The following is a 21,680-nucleotide window of genomic DNA, read 5'->3' as shown; positions in this document are numbered from 1 at the left end:
ATTTTAGGTATGTGGTGGGGGTGGGGTGTATGCATGTGAGTGTAGTACCTGAGGAGGCCAGAAGAGGGCAATGGATTTGTTTTTTGTTTGTTTTGTTTTGTATTTTCTGAAGCTGGGAGTTACAGATGGTTATGAGTCACCTGACGTGGGTGCTGGGAATTGAACTCAGGTCCTCTACAAAAGCAGCCAGCATTCTTAACCACTTGACCCTCTTTCCAGCTCCTTAGTTTCATTTTTTAGAAATGGCATATTTATGGTACAAAATAATTCATTTAATTCATTATGACATTTTTTTACACGTCTAATCAGTTGCTTTTTCCACATCTCTTTGATTACCCTCTCTTTTGTCTCCCCACCTTTGTTGGTTCCTTCCCCTCCCTCACCTTCACTTTTGTGTTATTTATTTTCTTGAATGTGCATTTTGAATTGGTGTATTTGTTGGATGTAACAGTGTCCATCCCCATTCTTTTTTTAAAGAAAAAATGCATTTTATTATCTAATATTTGATAACATCAGATTATTTATAATTTAATATTTCTATATAATCATGCATGCATTTTGGTCATTTTCACCCATACTTTTCCCAGCTCCACTGTACTGCCCCCAACCACTTCCCAAGATCAGTTTCTGCTGCTGATGTACACGTCAGCCTTGTTCTTAGGGTCCCATGTCCTCTGTAGCGCGACAGGGCTCTTTGGCCGCCCAGCCCTGCTCTTACTGTTACCGTCTTGAAAATGAAGCCAAGCTTGTGTGTGTGTGTCTCTGTGTGTGTGTCTCTGTGTCTCTGTGTGTGTCTGTGTGTGTGTGTGTGTCTCTGTGAGTGTGTGTCTCTGTGTGTGTGTCTCTGTGTTTGTGTCTCTGTGTGTGTGTGTCTCTGTGTGTGTGTGTGTGTCTGTGTGTGTGTGTCTCTCTGTGTGTGTCTGTGTGTGTGTGTCTCTGTGTGTGTGTGTCTCTGTGTGTGTGTGTCTCTGTGTGTGTGTGTCTCTGTGTGTGTGTCTCTGTGTGTGTGTCTCTGTGTGTGTGTGTGTCTGTGTGTGTCTCTGTGTGTGTGTCTGTGTGTGTATCTCTGTGTGTGTGTCTGTGTGTGTATCTCTGTGTGTGTGTGTGTCTGTGTGTGTGTGTCTCCTTCTCTCTTTAATTCTGTAGTCTTGTTGTGAGTTATTGGGACGTTGATTTCTTTTATTTACCCTCCCTGAAATTTTGAGTAGATTGATACATTTTTACTCAATACCGAGGAAATCAGTGTTTAGTATGTTTCAAATACTACTTTCGCTCTCTTTTGTCTTTGCTGCCATCTTGAGAACTTAAGTAGACATGGGCTAGATCTCCTGGAATCCATTCTTTTCCATGTTTCCGTTTCTTTGTCCCTCTGTGCTGTATCCTAGGTGACTTCTACTGCCTTGCTTTCCACTTGGCTAAGCCTCTTTTAACTGTGTCTAAACTGCTGACAGACCTGTTGAGGTTTTAATTTCAGGAGCATGTTTTATTTCTAGGCAGACATGCTATTTGTTTTATTCCCAAGTTTACTAGATTATGAAAGATAACTTTTGATTCTATGTATTCATTTTCAGGTCTGTCATTTTTTGAGCATGTATATTTGATGACTGGTGTGTTGAAGACTGGCTTTGCACCCCTCTCTTTTTCTCCCTCACAATGTCTGTTCCCTTTTGCATATCTGTCAAGCTGCCTGTTCTCTTTGGTGCATCATTAAGGGAAACTGACTTCAGTCTTCTCTCATACGTGAGGCTATGAGACAGGAGCTTCGGTTCACTTGGGTCAGCAAATGCCTTCAGATAGAAACAGCTTTGTTTTAGTAGTTCTTTCTTTGTCTGCTTTTGCTTAGCTTTTGGTCGGAAATTCTTTCTCTTGTCAGCACTCCCACCCCCACTCCTGAAAACTGAGCCCCGGTCACATGACTTTGGTCATTCTATCATATGTGTTCGTTTCTTTGCCCAGTCATGGCAAGAGGCTGTTGGTGTCTGTGGTGACCCTGTTCTGGGTTGGCTTGCATCCTGAGCATTAAGAGGTCCTCTCTCGGCGAGTCCAACATGTCCGTCCTCAGCCAGACGCCACCCGTCATCGCCCTGCCACGCTCTCTTTCCTGTGGCAACTTTCAGTTACTTTTCATTAAACGACTGTAGGAAAATGTCCAGATATGGCCTCTTAAATTTATCGAGCTCACCTTTTAGCTTAGAATTTGTAGTGGTTTCCAGACTTTAATGTTTGGATTGAGGCTGTATACAATCATCTCCCAGCATGCCTGTGTAAGGCAGTAACCCCCTTGTGGAATCCACTGTGTGGTCTGAATGATGAAACTGAAGCCCATCAAAAGCCACGTCTGCCTTACATCTCTGTCCCCTGCCAGTCAAACCCTGTCAAAGCCAAGATGCTTTCATTCTGGGTGACGGCACGTCCCTTTTGGTCACCGTGCAGTTGTATCAGGACCCATCGCTGCCAAGGTCGAGATCTGATTTAGAGCAGTCATTCTGAGCAGCCATCTTCCTTTGCGTTAGCACCCTGGAGAAGGGGGCTTCCTTAGCCTGGGCATCCTGGGTGTTGTGCAGTCTCTGGTCCCTTCTAGCTAGACAGAACTTTATCTTATAGACCCCAGGAAATGCTCCAGAAAAGCTGTTTTCTTCTGCCTTCTCTACTGGGATCCAGACAAACTGTTCCCGCTGAACAGTTCTGTGTTGCATTGTTGGTTCCAGCTTCTGAAAAGCCATTTTGGTCGTAGCTCTGATCATACCCCGGATCCACTGTGTTCTTGCTCATAATTTTAGAATCATCCTCAGACATCCAACAGAACGGTCACTTTATTACCCCACTGAGTGCTCCAAACCCTCATGACCCTGCTTGCCACCTTCCGGGCTTCTCCACTTTCTTTTTCTAGTTGAAAGCCCTCTTTGATATTTGTTCTTTCCTTTATCTTGTGGACCCCTTCCCCGCTGACTAGTTCTTTTTTAGGGACAATGTCCCCAGAAGCCATAGAGGGCCCCTCACAATAGACATTGTGGGAAAGGCATGTTCCAGGTCCCATCTGTGACCCCATTCTAACAGCTTTATTTCCAGTCTTCTGATGGATGTTGATGGCAGTGGTGTTATTCACAAAAGCAAAGTGAATTCTTTGTGGCGAGGAGCATAGGTTCTTGCTTGGTCAAAGGCTCGGGGAGTTCAGTATCTTTCCTCTCTGTCCCCGGGGTTTTGGTGATTTGGAGGGTCAAGTGCCTTGCAGAACATTGGATCAAACTGGTGGTTGGTGGCACCGTTACTGTTCTATTTTTCCTCTTTGGGACTAGGTGCTCACAGTAACAGCCTGAGCTCTGAGAACACAGCATTTCTCTCTTCCTGAGAACAGTATCTTTTTACAGGGGCTTTTAATCCTGGTTATATCAGAGGGAAAAAGGATCTTTCCCCCTGTCTTTGATATTATCTGTCCCACCCACACACTGGTGGGCAACATCGTCTTGTCGTTGGCTGTATCAGAACCTCAGCTCCAGGCGCTTAGACTCTGTGGCCCTTCCATCTCCTTTCCTTCTGAGATGCATGGCTTGGGAGTATTCAGAATTCATTTTGTACAAATTAGGAGCAAAGCATGTTTTGAAAACCACTGCTAAGGACCCCCCCCCCCCCACCCAGGTAATGTTCTCAAATGCTAGGCGCTTCCCTGTCTAGGGCTAGGCACTGAGCGCTCCCTCTTCCCTCATGCTGGAATCAGCTTTCTTGGTTTGGGCACAGCTCTCCGGTTTTTGGAGCTTCACGACTTCCCAGCAGACTTCTCCTTCACGTCCACCTGTTTTTGGGCATTTGGTGGCGATGTTCTCTTCTTCAAGTCATCTTGGTGAATGAATAGACTCTGCTCGGGTTTCACCTTCTTTTTGCCCTGGAGTCCGGAGGCCTGGGCCTCTGCTGCCTCTCTTCCCCTCCTCCCCCAGTTTAGCTTCCTGGGATGTTCACATCTTATGTCTCCGTAGGTGTTGGACAATCAGATAAAGAAAGACCTGGCCGACAAGGAGAGCCTGGAGAACATGATGCAGAGACATGAAGAGGAGGCCCATGAGAAGGGCAAAATCCTCAGCGAGCAGAAGGCGGTAGGTAGCAAGACTCCAGGCCACCTTCCCGAGAAGGGTTTCCAGCGAGGCCGAGAGTCACTCCATTTCATCCGGTAACATGTTCTCTCTGTGGCATCATACAGGGTCTGTGGGTACTAGGAAGCTTCGTTCCCCAAAGAACAGTGGCTGGATTTATGTTCTCCAATGACTGACACCTCAGGGTCCCTTTAAAGTGCCTCTGGACAGCACCCGGTGGCCCTCAGGCTCCCACGCCACTCTCTCCTTTAAAATTTACTGATTTCTCTCCCTTCAAACTTGCTGGTCATGGGACTGGCCTGTAATACCTGTAAATCCATCCATATCATCCCAGATGCTCATGGGGGTTTTCGACCCCAGAATCCCCAAGGCAAGGACTGTAGCCGAGCACAGCTCAAGCACCTGCCTCTCATACATAGGGACGCTGGGTTTGATGCCTCCTCCCCAGTCTCTCTACAGGAGGGACCTGTCCAAGGTATATATTTGTTTTTTGAGATAGTTTCTCTGTAGCCTTGGAGCCTGTCCTGGAACTAGCTCTTGTAGACCAGGCTGACAGAGAACTCACGGAGCTCCTCCTGCCTCTACCTTCCGAGTGCTGGGATTAAAGGCGTGTGCCACCACTGCAGCCCCTAGTTGTATTTTTATCTGACCCCACTCCTAGCTAAATTGAGGAAATGCTAATGTGGAGAAATGCGTTATAATGTTTATGTGGTTGTATGTTCGAGCTCCCAAAGGCCCGGGTTGTGTACAAACGGCACCGAGATGTAAGAGGCCTGTTTCTCTGCAGGGTGGCCGCTTCCCTGAGAGCTCCTGCTAGGTGATTTTGATACAGGCCACTTGGTGTGGAGACAGTGACTTCAGTTGGAAAAACAACTGAATATCTTTCATATTCATCAGTTTATCCATTGATGAATACCATCCATTGAGCAATGACGCCTGTGACCTCAGGGTACAGCCTAGTGGAGTCTTTCACTACCTCTGGCCAACCCACCTGTCCCACTAAGGACATTCTCAGTGGCTCCCAAGGCCCACCTTCACCCCTTTTTGATAGGACTGTCCATGTGTGAGGTGTCAGGGGTCACCTGTGTTTCAGATGATCAACGCTATGGACTCCAAGATCAGATCCCTGGAGCAGAGGATTGTGGAACTGTCTGAGGCCAACAAGCTTGCGGCAAACAGCAGTCTCTTCACCCAGAGGAACATGTAAGCAGTTTACTGCACTTGCCTCGGCTCCTGGAACAGAAAGTTGTGACATGATCGATTCTGTAACATGAAGGCTGGCTTGTTTGTTGGGGGTTTTCTGTCCTGCCCAGTACCCCACAGCTGTTTAGCGCCAAAGAAAATCACACAGAGATCTCTGTAAGTTATAAAGCTGATTGACCCATTAGGTCAGGCTTCTTATTAGTTTTTGTAGCTTATATTAACCCATTATTCTTATCTATTTTTGCCATATGGCTCGGCACCTTTTTCAGCTGGCAGGTCACATCCTGCTTCTTAGGAGTCTGGGCAGGAGTGGGAGGAATCAACTTCCTCCTTCCCAGAATTCTTCTCCTCTTGTATCATTTCTACTCCCTGTTCGGTTTTCCCACCTATACTTCCTGCCTGGGCAATCAGCATTTATTTAAAACATGATTGACAGAATACAGACAATTCTCCTGCACCAGAAAGCCTGTTCTTCTGTCTGATGGAAACCGTCACAGGCTAAGTCACGTGTGTGCGTCGGCTGATCCTTGTTGTGCACACTTGTGTAGTTTTGCTCTCCTTTGAATGGTCTCACCCCTGTGTGGCCTCTCTTTCGAGTCAGGCATTCTTTTGGTTTTTTGAGACAGGGTTTCTCTGTGTAGTCCTGGCTGACCTAAAACGCTCTCTGTAGACTAGGCTGGTCTTGAACTCACAGAGGTCTGCCTGCCTCTGATTCCGGAGTGCTGGGATTGATGTGTGCCACCACCAGCATGGTACGCATCACATATTATCAGGTACCTCAGATTCCTACAGACCACAGAGTGTTTCCTGTGACTGAGGAAGCTGGCTAGAGTTTGTTTCTGGAAAGCTGCTGTCCCTGTTCCCATCCTGGCCTGCTGTTAATCAGCAGGAGGTGACTTTGTGTGCACCCAGTTCAGCCATACATCCTGCTATAGGGAGCTGTGCCTCGGAGGTCAGCAAGGACAGGCCAAGTTTATAAATCAAGCCTCCTTGCCTGAATTTACAGTCCTGAGGAATGTCTTCCCTCGGCATATTCCTTCAGAGACCTTTGGAAACACTCCCATCTTACTATGAATTGGTTGGGCCACCTACTCTCTGGTCTTGGGTTCTCGGTTTTGATACTTGTCACAATTGGCTGAAAGGTGAGGTAGCATCACAGTTCTAGAAGGAGCAAAGTTGTCTTTTCGCGATTGCAGCATCTTTCACAGAGCGTGCATTGTGAACTCTCCCCCTTCTCGAAGAGAGTCCTCTGTATACAGGCTCTAAAAGAAACAAACAACAAGGTCTACCAAAGGATTGAAATGTTAGCATCTGTTGCTTGGCCATACTTAATCGCGTTGACAAGGAACTCAGACTTAAGGGCCCTGGCTCCTCATGCTGTGCCCATGCCTATGAGGCCGGATTAGGAGGGGCAATAACCTTGAGATGAGTGCAGTCTACTCAGGGAAGATGTACCTTCTCACCCCATTTCTACCTGCTGTACCAGGGAGACATGCTTGCCTCTGATGAGTCTGTTTGTTTTACCCTCCCCACCACCAGGAAGGCCCAGGAAGAGATGATTTCAGAACTCAGGCAGCAGAAATTTTACCTGGAGACACAGGCCGGGAAACTGGAGGCCCAGAACCGAAAGTTGGAGGAGCAGCTGGAGAAGATCAGCCACCAGGACCACAGCGACAAGAGCCGGCTGCTGGAGCTGGAGACGAGGCTGAGGGAGGTGAGGGTGAAGGGTTTCACTGGGGGCATCCAGTCCCTGAGCCAGCCAGCTTCCAAGCGTAGATCAATACACACTGGAGGCCTTGCGCGTGCTGACACAGAATACAGAGTGGGCCATGTGGTTCCAGGTTTGAATTTGCCTTTATTTATTATTAGTTTATAGAACAGTATTGCGTGTGTGCGCATGGATGTTTGCACACTCCACAGCATGCCTGTGGGAGTTTGAGTTTCTCCTTCTACGATGTAAGCCTCTGGAGATCAAACTCAGGTTGCTCAGGTTTGGCTGCAAACCCCTTAACCTGTTGAGCCCTCTTGGCAGCCCCCTAGTTTTCTGTTCATAGATCGTATGTCTGTGCTTTCGGCTCCTTATCTCTAAAGCATGTGTGGTGACGGTTCTCCCTTTTAGGGCTCTGCGGGAGTCGTGTAAGATTGTAGCATCTGTCCTACAGTTCCCCCTTCAGCAGGATTTAATGAGGGCCACGAGATGCACAGTTCATGCATGGGCAGGCTGCAGGCCTATGATTGAGGCTGAGGTCGGTCTCATAATCACAGGAGGGTTAAAAGACAACCAGGTTAAGGTTCGCCTGATGGAGGAAAACCAGGAGCATTGGAGGACTGCACTGCAGAGGAGGCATGGTTACCCATGTCTGATTTAACTGGGCCCCAAAGACAAATTCCATTTCCAGGGCTTGTCAAGGTACGGTTCCCTCCACTAGCATCATCCAGAGCCTTAAAGTGCGCGTTGGGCGTCATCTCCAGTCTTTTGTAAGTTCTGTGAGACCACGACCAGCCCGTCTCAGCCTCCCGCAGGAGCCGCAGAGGCTGTTTTATCATCTTTAAAAGGGAATTGGAAGGGGCATGGAGTCTGTAGCTTTTTAGTTTCTTTTGTTTGTTTGTAGGGAGTAGTCTGTGGGATTGGTTTGGAGAATCGGTCTCACTTGGACTATCCGGGCTACACTTTGATTTTCCCCAGTAGAGTCAGCCTTAAGGGTGTCAGTGCAGACAACCCAGACAGGCAGGCGCCTTCAGCTTTGGTGAGCCAGCTGTCTTTCACCTTTCCTCTCCACATAGACCGCCTTCCTGCAGTTGCAGTAGCTCCTCTGGGTAACCACGTCCTCGGGGAAGCTTGTTGGCATTTCTTTCTTTAATAGCTCACTGCTTCTCCCACCCCCGGGACGGTAGGAGAAACTTAAAATGTTTCATAAGAGGCTCAGGGCTCTCATTCTTCCTGGGAGTCCATCTTCTCTGGACAATGTGCTGGTGTGAGATTCAGGACAGAGACCTCAGCCTCAAATCTGCTTCACCTTAAAGGGCCCTGAGCCTTCTCCTTGGTCCCAGTGTGCTGTGGTGGTTCCTTCTGTGACCTTCGGGACTTCTGGGTTCTGCTTTAAGTGCCCAGCCTTTTGCTACCAGATTTCTCCTTGCCTCACTGTCGCCTGTGTCTCAGGGTTTCGCCAGTGGACATCTGAGGAGTTTGCAGGCTCGCTGGTAGAGTCCCAGCCTGCACTGACAGCTGGCATTTTAATGAGACAAACAGGAAGGCATTGTGTTTGCAAACATGAACTCCTACCATGCTTCCTGGGTTCGAGTGCCAGCCCTACCATCTTTTTATTTTGTATTTTTTTAAACTGTAAAATTTGCATAATTGCCTGTCCCCGAGTGGAGGGAGCGGTAACACCTCCCTTATCAGCTTCTTGGGGAGCTCTGTGGTCACATCAGCTTCACTGTTGTCACGTGAGGACCCTGGACTCTTGGCTTCAGCTCTCACTGACGTGTTGAGGACTGACAGATCTAGGCTCAACCACGCTCTGCTGTTGAGTTTTTGAGGCGGTGTTGCGGAGGACTTTAGACCACTGCACCTGCGTTTCCCATGAGGGTGAAGTTCAGCGTGTTAGTATGTTAATACTGAGCTGTGTCCCCTCTCCCATGTCCCCGTCCAGTCCCCCCACCCTCCCTGCTCTGATGCTCTTCCTCTTCTGGGCTGGAGTCGCTGGTGATGCTCCCATTTGCAAACACCACAGATACTCAGCTCTCCTCTGTCCTTTGTTCCCGACCCCATTCAATTAGTCTCACGTCTTCTGCAGTTCTTTCTTCTCTTTGCTCTGGTGACCTGGGACTTGGTTGTCACCTTTTCTGGGATACCTTCTCTGCTGGATATGTCCCCCACTTCCCCCAGTGGGTGTGCTGAGTTTATTCTGTACCCTTGTTGTTAGTCCCAAAGATAGCCTAGGATTACAGCAAGCTTGTCTAACTGGTTCGGCATGGTCCTGGGATGACTTTGTCCATGCTGGTCAGGTTGGATGCCTCACTTTCCCTGTCTGGAAAAAGTCCCAGTTGAACTACCAGGACCTTGTGCGTGCTAGGCTGAAGCAAAACCCAGGGTTATGCCTCCAGTCCTTTCCCATCTGATTTGACTCCTGTAAATTGTTATTATTTTTACGATTTAGTTTTCTTTTTGTTCATGTGTGAATGTGTGCCATGCATTTGCAGTGCCTGCAGAGGCCAGAAGAAACTGTCAGATCTCCTGGAACTAAAGTCACTCGCTTTGCCTTAACATATAAGTGCATCTTACTGAATTGGCTCTGCCTGGGTAGCTCGTCTGGGCCATCAGTGTCCCCTGAAGCTTGTTGCTCTGTGGAATCAGTCTGTGCTTACTGAGGCCAGTGGAGGATGTCGGATCCCATGGAGCTGCCTGATGTGGGTGCTGGGGACTGAGCTCGGTCCTCTGCAAGGGCAGCAAGTGCTCTTCACTGCTGAGCCATCTCTCCAGCCCGCTTCACGTCAGCCCTTCTCCTGTGAATTTGTAGCAGAGTTTCAGAGTTCTGGAGTCAGCTACCACACCTCTGCTGTTTGTACGGCGTCCTTCCATGTCCAGCTATTACACTCGAGAACAGAATGAGGATGGCTGGCTTCATCTCTCTTCTCCACACAAAGGTGGAGACTGTCTTTCTTCTCCATGTCTTCCTCTTTGCATAAATGGCTCATTAATTTTTTTCTAAAATGAGCCAGGCAGTGATGGCACACGCCTTTAATCCCAGGCAGTGGCAGACGCAGATGGATCTCTGTGAGTTCGAGGCCAGCCTGGTCTACAAGAGCTAATTCCAGGACAGCTAGGACTGTTACACAGAGAAACCCTGTCTCAAACAAACAAACAAACAAACAAAAGTTCTAAAATGGATACCTCAAATATTGAGTGGATGGTTGGGCTGGCGGAAGAGTGCTTACCTCAAAATAGGACATTCATGTAGACTATCTAATGGGAATAAGTCAGCTTAAGAACACTTAGGAGAAATAGAATCCAGCCCCTTGTGGCATTTGCATTCTAATTATAAAGGTATCGTTGTTATTAATAGGATGATTATTAGAGTTTCCATCCGAGACTCCCACCGTCTTATCTTTCTTTGGAAGCCTTCCTAAGCATCTGAGTGTCTATGAGTTAGGGATGGTCATTGGGGCAATCCATGATGCCCAAGCCTGTGACTTCATCTAAGTTCCTGTGATTAGGGATGGTCATTGGGGCACGGCTCTAGGATTCCCCTCCATGATACCCAAGCCTGTGGCTGCATCTGAATGTCTGTGAGTTAGAGATGGTCATCGGGGCACGGCTCTAAGACTCCCTTCAGTGATACCCAAACCCGTAACTGCTCAAGTGCCCTTTCGAAGATAAGGAAGCACTTGCATATAACCTACACACATCTCACATGTGCCTTGGGTCACACAAAACAAGATTGCTATGCAGTGTTGCTTCTTATTGCTGTCCAAGAAGCTAACTGGCTGGGTGGTGGTGGTGCACACCTTTAATCTTGGCACTTGGGAGGCAGAGGCAGGTGGGTCTCTGAGTTCAAGGACAGCCTGGTCTACAGAGTGAGTTCCTGAAAAATCGAAAGAAAGAAAGAAAAAAGTAAAACCAAAATCTTCATTCTCCTGCTTAGGGGAAGATGACAATTTTGTATGTGTTATGTATTCAGGCATGCCCGCTACAGACACAGTCTCTCTCTGAATATTTTCAGTCCGTGGTTGAATGAATCTATGGAGGCAGAACCCATGGGAGAGTTCATTGCACATCCTGCTGTGTTTATTTCTCAGTGCTGTTGCTCTGAGATGCACATGGACCCTCTGACAAGGCCGAGCTGTTGGCCAAGACCAGGTCTCAGCTGCAGGCTCTGCTTCTCCTTCACAGCCTCTCTCCTTCCTCAGGTCAGCCTGGAGCACGAGGAGCAGAAGCTGGAGCTGAAACGCCAGCTCACAGAGCTGCAGCTGTCCCTGCAGGAGCGCGAGTCCCAGCTGACGGCCCTGCAGGCGGCCAGGGCGGCCCTGGAGGGCCAGCTCCGCCAGGCAAAGACAGAGCTGGAGGAGACAACGGCGGAAGCAGAGGAGGAGATCCAGGCCCTGACGGTCAGTCTGCCAGCACTGTGGCAGGTTCAGGAGGGCTTAGCTGGGAGGGGAGTAGGCGCCAGGTGTCTTTGTTTACTCTTAGAGATGTCAGGAGAGGAGCGGGAGAAGGATTCATGGGTGTGGATGGTGGGTGGAACAATAGCTTGTGTAGCTAGACTTCTTTGTTGACTAGCTCATCCGGTGAGATCCTTCTTCCTGCACACTTTGAAAAATTCCCCCTGTTCTCTTTTTTAAGCGATCATTGTTACATGTGAAATTCATTTTCAGCTGGAGTTGGTATACTTGAGTTTTCTGCTTTGGTTTTTAATAATCATAAGAAATTAATAATTTCTGTCTTATAGCAGTCTTTATAACTTATCCCTGGGTCTTATTTTTGTTTTGTTTTGTTTTTGTTTGTTTAACTTTGTTTTTGCTTGGTCTCATTTGTGTTACTATTTCTTTTAAGCCATAGATTCTGCTTCATATCTTTTTTTTATTTTTGAAACAAGAGAGGTTTTAAGATGAGGATTTGCTGTGTAGCCCAGGATGGTCTTGAACTTACAATCCTCCTCTGCTTCCCAAAGTGCTAGGGTCTCAGGTGCAGTTCCATGCTTCACGTGTTTTTGTTTTTTAATTTACGTGTGTGTGTGTGTGTGTGTGTGTGTGTGTGTGAATGTGTCACACATGAGTGCAATGCCTGTGGAGGCCAAAAGAGGGTGTCAGAGTCCCTGGAGCTGAGGTTGCAGGATGTTGTGAGCCACCTGGCATGGATGCTGGTTATCCAACTTGGGTCCTGGAAGAGAGGTACACACTGTTAACTCCCGAGCCATCTCTTCAGTCCTGTTCATGTCTTTTTCATGCCTTTGGTATGATCTAGGTGGGAAAGAGTTGTCTGGATGAGAGATCATTTCTCTAAAAGCAGTCTAACATCCCTGCCTATTCTGAGAGACAAGTGTACCAAGCTGGAGAGAGTTCTCCTGAGGTTTACTACGGGCAGACCTCACTGGACTCACAGCTCCATTCTTTCTGGAAGATCTTCTGGCCGTGCTTACCATCACTGTCCATTCCTCAAGGACCTATCCAGGCTAGCAGGCGGGCAGACGGGCAGGTGGACAGACGGACAGACAGACAGACAGACAGACGGAGCTCATGCGAGGCTTTTCTGTGGAATGCCAACCCATCAGCTTCCGGAGAAAGGAATGCTCTGAGTGGGGGGGTCCTGGCATCTCCCGCTCAGGGCAGATCACTTAGAAGACCCCATTACTGAGGGCTGGGGAGATGGCTCCATGGTTAAGAGCACTGACATCTATTTCTTCCGAGTTTGGTTCCCAGAAACCACGCTGTTTAACTCCAGCTCTACGTGGTCTGATGCCCTCCTCTGAAGCCTTCCCACCTGCTCGCTCTCTCTCTCTCTGTGTGTGTGTGTGTCTGTCTCTCTCATCCATACACGGACACACATACACATGCATGCACGCATATAGATAAAATAAATCTTTAAAGAAAGCAAGCAAGCCCCATTACTTTTGGAAGGCTGCGTGGCGGGCACAGGCTCGGAAAATGGGATGAGCTTCACTGGCTATATTAGACAGCCCACACAGTCCTCATAGTAACACACTGTTCCTGCCAAGCAGATGGGTACAGTCATGCCTGCTGGTCAGGGTACCCTTCTCTGTGGGCAGGGCACAAAGCAGCTGATTTGTTCAGTGATTTTTTTTTTTTAATAATGGGTGCCTTATCAATTCCAGTCCCACTTGGATGCTGGCCCTGTCCACTTCAGCCAGTATCTCTGCATCTCTTAGAGCAGAATTAATCTCTATGTCATTTGCGTTCGTTGCTTATGACTTGTTTAATAACGTGTGCTTGTCTATCTGTCCGTCTTTAAACTAGCTTCATAGTTACAAGTTGCCTCCTGCTGTTGGGTTTAGGGTTACAATTATTTAAACAAGATTGAAAATGTGGTCTTCCTGGGACAGGGTCCTCTGGAGGCCAGTGGACGCCACAGTGGCTCACATGACACCAGTGACACAGAACAGCTCCTGTAAGGAAGGGCTTTATGCAGCCTTGGTTTTCTGGAATGCCTGCCAAGTCTGGATAGTGATTGCCCCAAAACTCTATCATCTCTCTGAGAATACTCATTATGATGCCGCTTGCCCCCAATATTTAGTGTGGGGGGAAAAAAATCACGTCTTTTCTTTGTTTGTATTCTGCTTTGAGAGTGGATTGAAAGTAGTTTGGCAAGATATAAAGAAGGAGAGCTGGACCCAATAAGAATGAAAGGCAAACGGAGAGCGGGTGCATAGAAGACAAGATGGAAGAAGGAAGGGAAAGAAGGAGAAGGGAAAGAAGTGATCTTTAAGGAATGCATGCCAAGAAGGCGTAAATTTTTACTCTGGTTGAGTGAGTGGCGAGGAGGACAGGCAGACAGACAGCTTTTCTTGGCTGCCATTGGGAGAACCACTCTTACCTGATGCATTGTGTCATCTGTTTTTTTGGTTTACTCCGAGTACATTCAAACTCAGCAGCAAAACTCGGGACATCACTGACTTCATCCGTGGGTGAAGAGCACTTGCTGTGTGCCTAACCTCCCGTTTTTAACCTTTTCTCCCCAGGATATTAGCCTGGGATTCCTCAGTTCATTTTTCTCTGCAGTGCCCAAGGATGATCCATGTTTCTCGTGGCTCTGTGGGAATCGGGAGGGCAGGCAGTGGTCATGTATCTTTCCTGTGCGTTTGGACGGAGGAGGACATAAAACAGAGCGTGCGTCACTGCCGTTTATCTGTGGGAAATGAGTCCCTTAAATCCTGCCTTACTGCTCTGGTTGGAATGTGCTGTGTCTGCTGGCTGCTTGAAGCCTGTCACAGCAGCTAGTGACGACTTAATTTAGTTGGATGAGCTCACTGCCTCCAAGAATCTGCAACCGCCCCCCCCCCCCAAAAAAACCCCAGAAACCAGAAAACAAAAACCTAGTTCTAAAATCTCAGGTTCTCTCTCTCTCTCTCTCTCTCTCTCTCTCTCTCTCTCTCACACACACACACACACACACACACACACACACACACGAAGGTACATGGACTATAGAACTTGCCCAAACTGATGGTTGAAGGTGCTAGTAATGGCACACCAGCCCATGAGTGGCTGAGCCCCCACCAAAGAGTAGCTGTCCTGGGAAGCCCTCCACGTCATCCCCATATGCTTCCATTCCATTCTGAGCCCTGAGCCTTTGCCTTTTTGCCTCCATCTTGATTGTCTCTCAGACCTGGTTATGAACAGCATGCGGCTGCTAAGTAAAGGACCTGGTTAGCTTGGCTGGAAGGGCGTGTTTTCTAAGAAAAGGAAAATGGCTCCAAACGCAGTACATTATTACTTTCTCATTGTTCAAGGGCCACATTTAGATCCAACATGAACATCAATCAAATTAAAGCAGCCAGATCTGCAGTGATCTCGTAGGAGGTTTGTGAGCCTCACAGCTTGGTGGTTTTTAATCAATAGAGAGAATGGTCAAATGGGCTATTATTGCTTAATTCAAAGAGGCGGTCATCTCCCAGGATGGGAAGGGAGCAGTCACCTGGTCCGGCCTCCATCCCTGGGCCAAATTAGATGGAACACTGTTACATTAGAGTTCTCCATTGAAGGTGCTTGGCGGGAGCGGCTGGGAGACTTTGTGCTTTCTGTGTTCCCCCCTTCTCACATCATCCAGTCTGTTAACTGCTTTTGCATTGGAATTGACTGTTAAAGCTGAAGTTGGGTTAAGGTAGACACCTGCCATAGAGTCAAACTGTAACCGCCGTGCTTTAGAGACCGCTCCTGATAACAGAGTTTTCCGTCCACTCTCCATCCAGAAGACAGCACCACCCCTCCCTGCAGAACTGGCATCCGCAGACTCGGTGGCGCACAGCTGTGTTTTGGACATCAGAGTCACCCTGAATAGCCTGAAAGAGAAGTGGCGTGTACTTTGTATGCACCAGCAAGGCTCCGTGGGTGGCTCTGTGGTCCTGACCCCACGTTCTTAGCTGAATGACAAGGGGCAGAGCGCTGCGGCCCCGATGAAAAGCTCCTCGCCACGCAGCGCGATCACAGAGCCCAATGCCGTCGCCTCTGATTTGTTGGAGTCGTTAATCAGTGCAGGCTCTCATTCCTTCTCGCAAACATCAAGCCTTGTGCTTAATTAGTAAGCTGTTGGCAGAATAGTCAAGATGTGAGCCAGAAAGGGTGGAGGCCTGCGGGCTGTGGATCCCGGAAGCTGGCCAGGCACTGAGTGCCGCCTTCCTGTTCTCAGTTTCCCCTTTCTCACAACTCTCCTTCCCTTTACTGGATGTGCAAAGACTCCCAGAGACAACCGGAGTGTCCCTGGCCCTGGGGCCACGCCGCTACCCAGGTGGGACTGGGCATCCCTGCGGGTTCCTGAGGTCAGGCTGCTTTCATGGTAATGTCCACTATGTGAATGTCTTCACTTTCTGGGGTCCCTGATAATTTTAGAAAATAAATATTCTCTTGAGCCCCCCAATGCTTAGTTAGCCCCCAAGTGGTGTCCTTGGCCTGTCTCAGGTATGTCACTGTCTTTGAATGCAGGTCATGTGGGTCCCATCTCCCAGTTTAAAGGAAACGTCAATTTCTCATACCATTTTCTTTTCAGTTTTAAAAAAGGATTTTTTTTATTATTATTATTATTGTTATTGGATTTTCAAGACAGGGTTTCTTTGTGTAGCCTTGGCTGTCCTGGAACTCATTCTGTAGACCAGGCTAGCCTCGAACTCAGAGATCCACCTGTCTCTGCCTCCCAAATGCTGGAACTAAAGGTGTACACCACCACCACCCGGCTAGATTTATTAATTTTTATTTTATGTGCGTGAGTGTTTTGTTGGCATGTCTAAAATGTGCATGCAGTGCCTAAGGAAGCCATAAGAGGGTTACAGATCACCTGGAACCAGAGCTAAAGGTGGTTGTGAGTGGCCACGTTGGGCCAAGAACCAAATCCAGGTCCTCTACAAGAACAAATGCTCCTAACTGCTGAGCTGTGTCTCCAGCCCCTCTTACTGTTTCCTTTCTGGGCTCAGCTGGGTGGCCATCGAAGCCGGTGGTGCTGCTGACACACACCAGGGCCTGCTTTACATTCTGAAGTCATGCCTCCCCATCGATGATGGTGGCTCATTACATCTTGCCTCTGTGAGGATTGGTGTCTGATGTGTCCAAATGATCCAAATGCCTCATGATGGTGAATTTTAATGGGGATGAATCATCCATGACTGAAATTTCTGATTCCAAGGGACAGTTGAATGAGTTTTTAATGGTGTAGACTTATTGGAATCTTTGCTATTAATAAAGTGTAACAAATAGGGATGTAGAAGAGGGCTTCAGCAGCGCTGTGTGGCCCAGCGAGCCTTAGCATTGAAAGAACTGAGTTCACCCTCTGTTTCTTATTTATTTTGAGAGTTTATAACAAGTGGAGAGAGGGAGAGGTGGTATATGTATGGATGTATCTACATGTGTATGTCATGTGATACAGAGGCCAAAGGTCTCAATCAAGTATTCTTCTGTTGGTCTCTTTTTTTTGAAATAGTGTTCCATTAAACCTATAATTTGCCAGTTGAATAGACTGGTTGGCCAGTGAGTCCTGGGACCCTCCTGTCTCTGCCCCCTCTCCCGTGCTAAGGTTACAGCTATGCTCACGGGTGCTTGGCTTTTTAGGTGGGTGCCGGAGAATAAGCGAAAGGCATCTCCCCAGTCTCATGTTCATATTTTCGATAGTGACCTTTGCCCTGTGAGGACATCTTTAAGTAGATCAAATTGGCTTGCAGACCAAAAATCTCTCCTATCTCTCTCATTAAAACAAAAATAAAAAACACACAAATCTTGCTGACCCCTGATGTAGAGGTGATTAATGTAAGAGCCTGTTCTTTCTCCATAAATCCTCTCTTTTGTCCATGGTGATTATGGCGTTCATCAAAGGGACCTGAGGAGGCTCATGGGAGCAGACCCTGCTCGGTCACTGGCTACAAATGAGATTCAACGGTAGTACAGATGGCTTTGTTCTAAAGCTAAGTAAATATTTATTCTCACCCCAGCAACTTAGTCTTTTGTCATTGCTGAATATGTTTAGTCAGCTTGCCATCGTGGTAACCTAAGACAATTAGCATATAAAGAAAAAGTGACTGGTTTGGGGTCACAGGTTTGATGCTTGTCCGTGACTGGCTTCTTGTGTTTGAGTCTAAGCAGCACATGGTTGCGAGGGCACTGTGAACACATACTGCTCACCTGACCAGAAAGCAAGGATGGAGGGGTAGAGTAAGGGGCTGGATCCACAGTCACTCTCAAGGTCATGACGTTAGGACCCTCTCACTAGGCCCTCAGCAACGTGAGTCTACATAGACAGCATCTAGACGCAATTTCCAGTTGCTGTTGTCCTGCCTGAAGGATTCCTGTGCAGTATGGGTCTGCTGGGGAGACATCCCCTTCCCCCATGTCAGTGGCAGCCTCTCCTTCTTCTCTTGGGAGAGATAGATACTTCTGCTACCTACAGAGCTCTAAGCAGACAGGTTAAACACTGTTGCAATGTTTACAATGCTGCTATATTGTCTTCAGGCTCAACCCTCCCACAGCATGGTTTGAACATCTGATCTTCTTGTTAATGTGTGTCTGTGCTGTTTAGGATTTTGTTTTTGCCAGCTTGACACAGTCAGCATCATCTGGGAAGAGGAAGTGTTTCAGTTTGGTCTGTGGTGTTACTGATGGATGTGGGAGGGCCCAGTCCACTGTGGGTGGCGCCATCCCCTTGGCATGTGGTCCCTGGTGTGCAAGAAAGGCTGACTGCTTCAGTTTCTGCCTGCAGCCTCCTATCCTGCTTGATTCCTGCCTTGGCTTCCCTTAGTGAAGGACTGTGATTGAACTTGTAAGCCAAATAAACCCTTTCTTCCCGACGTTACTTTTGGTCATGGTATTTTATCTTGGCAATGGAAACCGTTCCACCCATGTCTGGCTCAGTGAACCAGTGAATTTATTAGGGTTCCTCATAGGAACATGGACAGCTTATGGGCAGCTATACTATCGAGTTTCCTTCTTTTGGCCATCATTCACTGCTGTGTGTTCTGAGGAAAGCCCTCTCCTCTCCCATGAAGGGGAATGTTGATAGTCCCAGTCCATGAGGGCCCAGCTCTGGTGATGAATGTTGCTCTGATCTAAGATGGTGACAGTTACATCTAGCCTAGAATCAGCCTCCCAGCACTCCCATTGTTGCCCTGAGTATAACAAATTTTCTCTGCCTGGTTTGACGAGTTTCTTGTTGCTGTTTTCTTTTTTTTAAAGATTTATTTATTCATTATGTATACAGTGTTCTGTCTGCATGTGTGCCTGCAGGCCAGAAGAGGGCACAGATGCTTGTGAGCCACCATGTGGTTGCTGGGAATTGAACTCAGGACCTCTGGAATAGCAGGCAGTGCTCCTAACCGCGAGCCATCTCTCCAGCCCCCTTGTTGCTGGTTTTAAGCAAAATTTGACTGTAATGCACTTAAGAATAATTGTCTTCATGTTTCTTAGGTTTAGAGTGTTTTGAAGTTTTTGTGTCTGTGGGGTCAAAGCTTTGAACAGCTTTGGACATCTGTGGCCATTGCTTCTTGCAGCATTTCTCCAGCTCACCCCAAACTCCTTCAGAGACCCCAGTTAATGCGCATTCTGCTCCCAGCTGTCTCAGCTCTCTGCTGTCCCTGTTCACTTTTAAAACTCTTTTTACAATTTATTATTATTATTATTTGTGTTTTCTTTTGTCTAGTTTCTATTGCTATGACTTTGGGTGTACTAGTCTCTAGCTCACATGTCTCTAACTCACATGTCTTTATATAGCCTATTATAATTGTCTTGGAAAATGGACATATTAGAGAGAACATCATAGTTCTAAAACTTTTAAGTTGTCTTATAGACTTTTCTGGAGAATAAATTTTGTTGTGTTTAAGGAAATGACTCCCTTTGCCTCTGCCTAAGACTAGATGGCTCTTTGTGTTCTCACTGTTGAGCAGCTGGTGCGATAATCTCCACTGTCTCTCTGGTCTAAGGCCCCTGGGTCTCCCTGCCCCCCATTCCCCTCATGCCCTTTCAGTTGTCCTTTCTAAACTTTTCTGATTTCTGCTGCCATACCGCTCTAAATCACCACCATTTCTCTCTTGGCTGGTAACCCTGCCCTCCTCAGGGGCTTTCCTGCTGCTTAGTCCCTTTGTTTCATTTTGATCTGTGATTTCCCACAACATCCCAGCATCCTTTGGTTTTTCGAGACAGGGTTTCTCTGTAGCTTTAGAGCCTGTCCTGGAACAAGCTCTGTAAACCGGGCTGGCCTCGAACTCATGGAGATCTGCCTGCTTCTGCCTCCTGAGTGCTGGGATTAGAGGCATGCGCCACCACTGCCCTGCGTTAGCACTCTTGCAATAGCTAGAAGACCACATTTTTCTTCCTTTCTTCCTCGGTTTCCAGGTTTTTGGACTTCGAATGAGCCCCAGATGCCTTCCTGGACAATTTTTCCCCCTTTCTCTTGTTTTCTTTTTTTCCAAAACTGACCAAAACTCAGAAGAAAAATATATCTTTCCTTGCAGTTCAATGCAAGAGAGAATATATCGTCATCTTTGGAGGTTCATTTTCAGGACCTCTCACCAGTACCTAAATTAGCAGATGTTTCAGCCTGTCCCAGGCAATGGCCTGGACCTGTGCATGTCCTCTTTGCTGTAAACCATTTCTAGATTGCTTAGAATACTGATACAGTATCGATGCTGTGAGGATAGGACACTTTGTCTCAAGAATAATGAAAGCCCATGTTTATATTCAGTACCAGCGCTCCCCCTGCCCTATCCTAGTTAGGGCGTCTCTTGCTGTGATAAAACACAATGACCAATAGCAACTTCGGAAGGAAAATGTTTCCATCATCCTGGGAAGTCAGGGCAGGAACTGGAAGCGATAACTAAAGCCGAGGCCATGGAGGAGCGGTGCCTCCTGGCTTGCTCAGCCTGGCTTCTGCCTGCCCAAGTCTGGCGTCACTCCCAGGGAGGTGGGGCTCACCTGCATTATCAGTAGAGACTTGCCTGCAGGCAGATCTTATGGAGGCATTTTCTCAGTTGAGGCTCTGTCTTCCCGAATGACTCTAGTTTGTGTCAAGTTGATATAAAACCAATCATCATGTGCCCCAGAATATTTTCTTTCCGTGGTTGGTTGGATGCAGACCCTACAAACCCTACTTCATGAGTTCTGAGGTAACTCAAGTCAAGATGTGTCTTAGAGCCATATATATACATGAACATGCCAGGGTTTAATTGACTGCACTTTTTCTAAATGTTACATAAAGTTGTGACAACTGATACCTGTTAAACTGGATGGATTATAGATCTAAAACTTTTGAAGTCAGCTTTTGCCTTTACCACCCAACGCATTTTGTCTCTGTCGAGCCCTTCCTATTTAATGGAATGCAGCAAGCAGACAGACTGAATCCTTCCTTGACTTGCTTGCTACTGGGTCAGAGTCTAAGGAGCCCTATTCTGCCCACTCAGCACTGTGTGAAGCCCTTTTCCGCCTTGGGGTCTTTGCCACTGTCTTCCTTCACCAGGATGAAGGCATGGGCTACGTGTGAGTGTGCCCTATCTCAGTGCTGATAGGAACTGTGTCAGGCAGCTTTCCGGTACTCTGATAAAATCCCCCGTTAGTTACCGCCATTCATGGTACCTGAGATTCTAGCTGTGGTCGCCGGGCTGTTCCAGTTTAGTGTTGTCAAGATGGGGCAAACAGTGGAGGGGGCCTGTTTATTTCTGACAGCAGGGAAACAGAGAGCGAGGAGGGGGAGGGAGGGAGAGAGAGAGTTAGTTAGTTAGTTAGTTAGTTAGTTAGTTCAGGACTCCAATATCTTCTTCAAGAACTGCCCATGGCCTAAGTTAATTTCCAGCTAAGTCATATGCTTTGATGGCTTTACCACCTCCCATTAGTGCCACAGGCTGACTATAAGCCTTTAACACAAGGGCCTCTGGATGGTATTTAAGATCCAAACAATAGCAGAAATACTGCGATTTTAGGATAGTTTTGCCTCAGAGAAAGTCAGGATGTTAACTCCCAGGTCAGTGTGAAGTTGTATGAATCTCAGCAGCTTTAATTTTAAAAGACAAAACAAAACAAAACGAAACTCTGCTTTTTCCCTGACAGTGTCTCATTTGTGCGTGTGTGCATGCCTGTCTGTCTGTCTTCTGTTTGTCCATCTCCCAGGCTAGGAAGGGGTCATTTGGAGGGAAGAAGGACAGTCATTCCTATTTTCAGAACCGGGGTTTGGTTTAGGGCCAATGCGGAGGA

General features: G+C 47.5%; 1 protein-coding gene across 12 annotated transcripts in view; it reads left to right on the top strand.

The window, feature by feature from the left end:
- Cit (citron rho-interacting serine/threonine kinase) overlaps positions 1 to 21,680 on the top strand; it is a 176,468-nt gene that overhangs the window by 106,834 nt on the left and 47,954 nt on the right. For all 12 annotated transcript variants that reach the window (XM_085681459.2, XM_048422956.3, XM_085681443.2 and 9 more), the window contains exons 20-23: positions 3,972 to 4,088; positions 5,179 to 5,288; positions 6,828 to 7,002; positions 11,199 to 11,396. In XM_085681459.2, the coding sequence (XP_085537585.2) occupies positions 3,972 to 4,088; positions 5,179 to 5,288; positions 6,828 to 7,002; positions 11,199 to 11,396 (600 nt within the window). The remainder of the gene's footprint in view (positions 1 to 3,971; positions 4,089 to 5,178; positions 5,289 to 6,827; positions 7,003 to 11,198; positions 11,397 to 21,680) is intronic.

Source organism: Myodes glareolus, chromosome 2 (genome assembly GCF_982192425.1).
Source record: "Myodes glareolus chromosome 2, mMyoGla1.1, whole genome shotgun sequence".
NCBI classification, from domain to species: domain Eukaryota; kingdom Metazoa; phylum Chordata; class Mammalia; order Rodentia; family Cricetidae; genus Myodes; species Myodes glareolus.
This window is presented reverse-complemented; position numbering and strand designations above follow the sequence as displayed.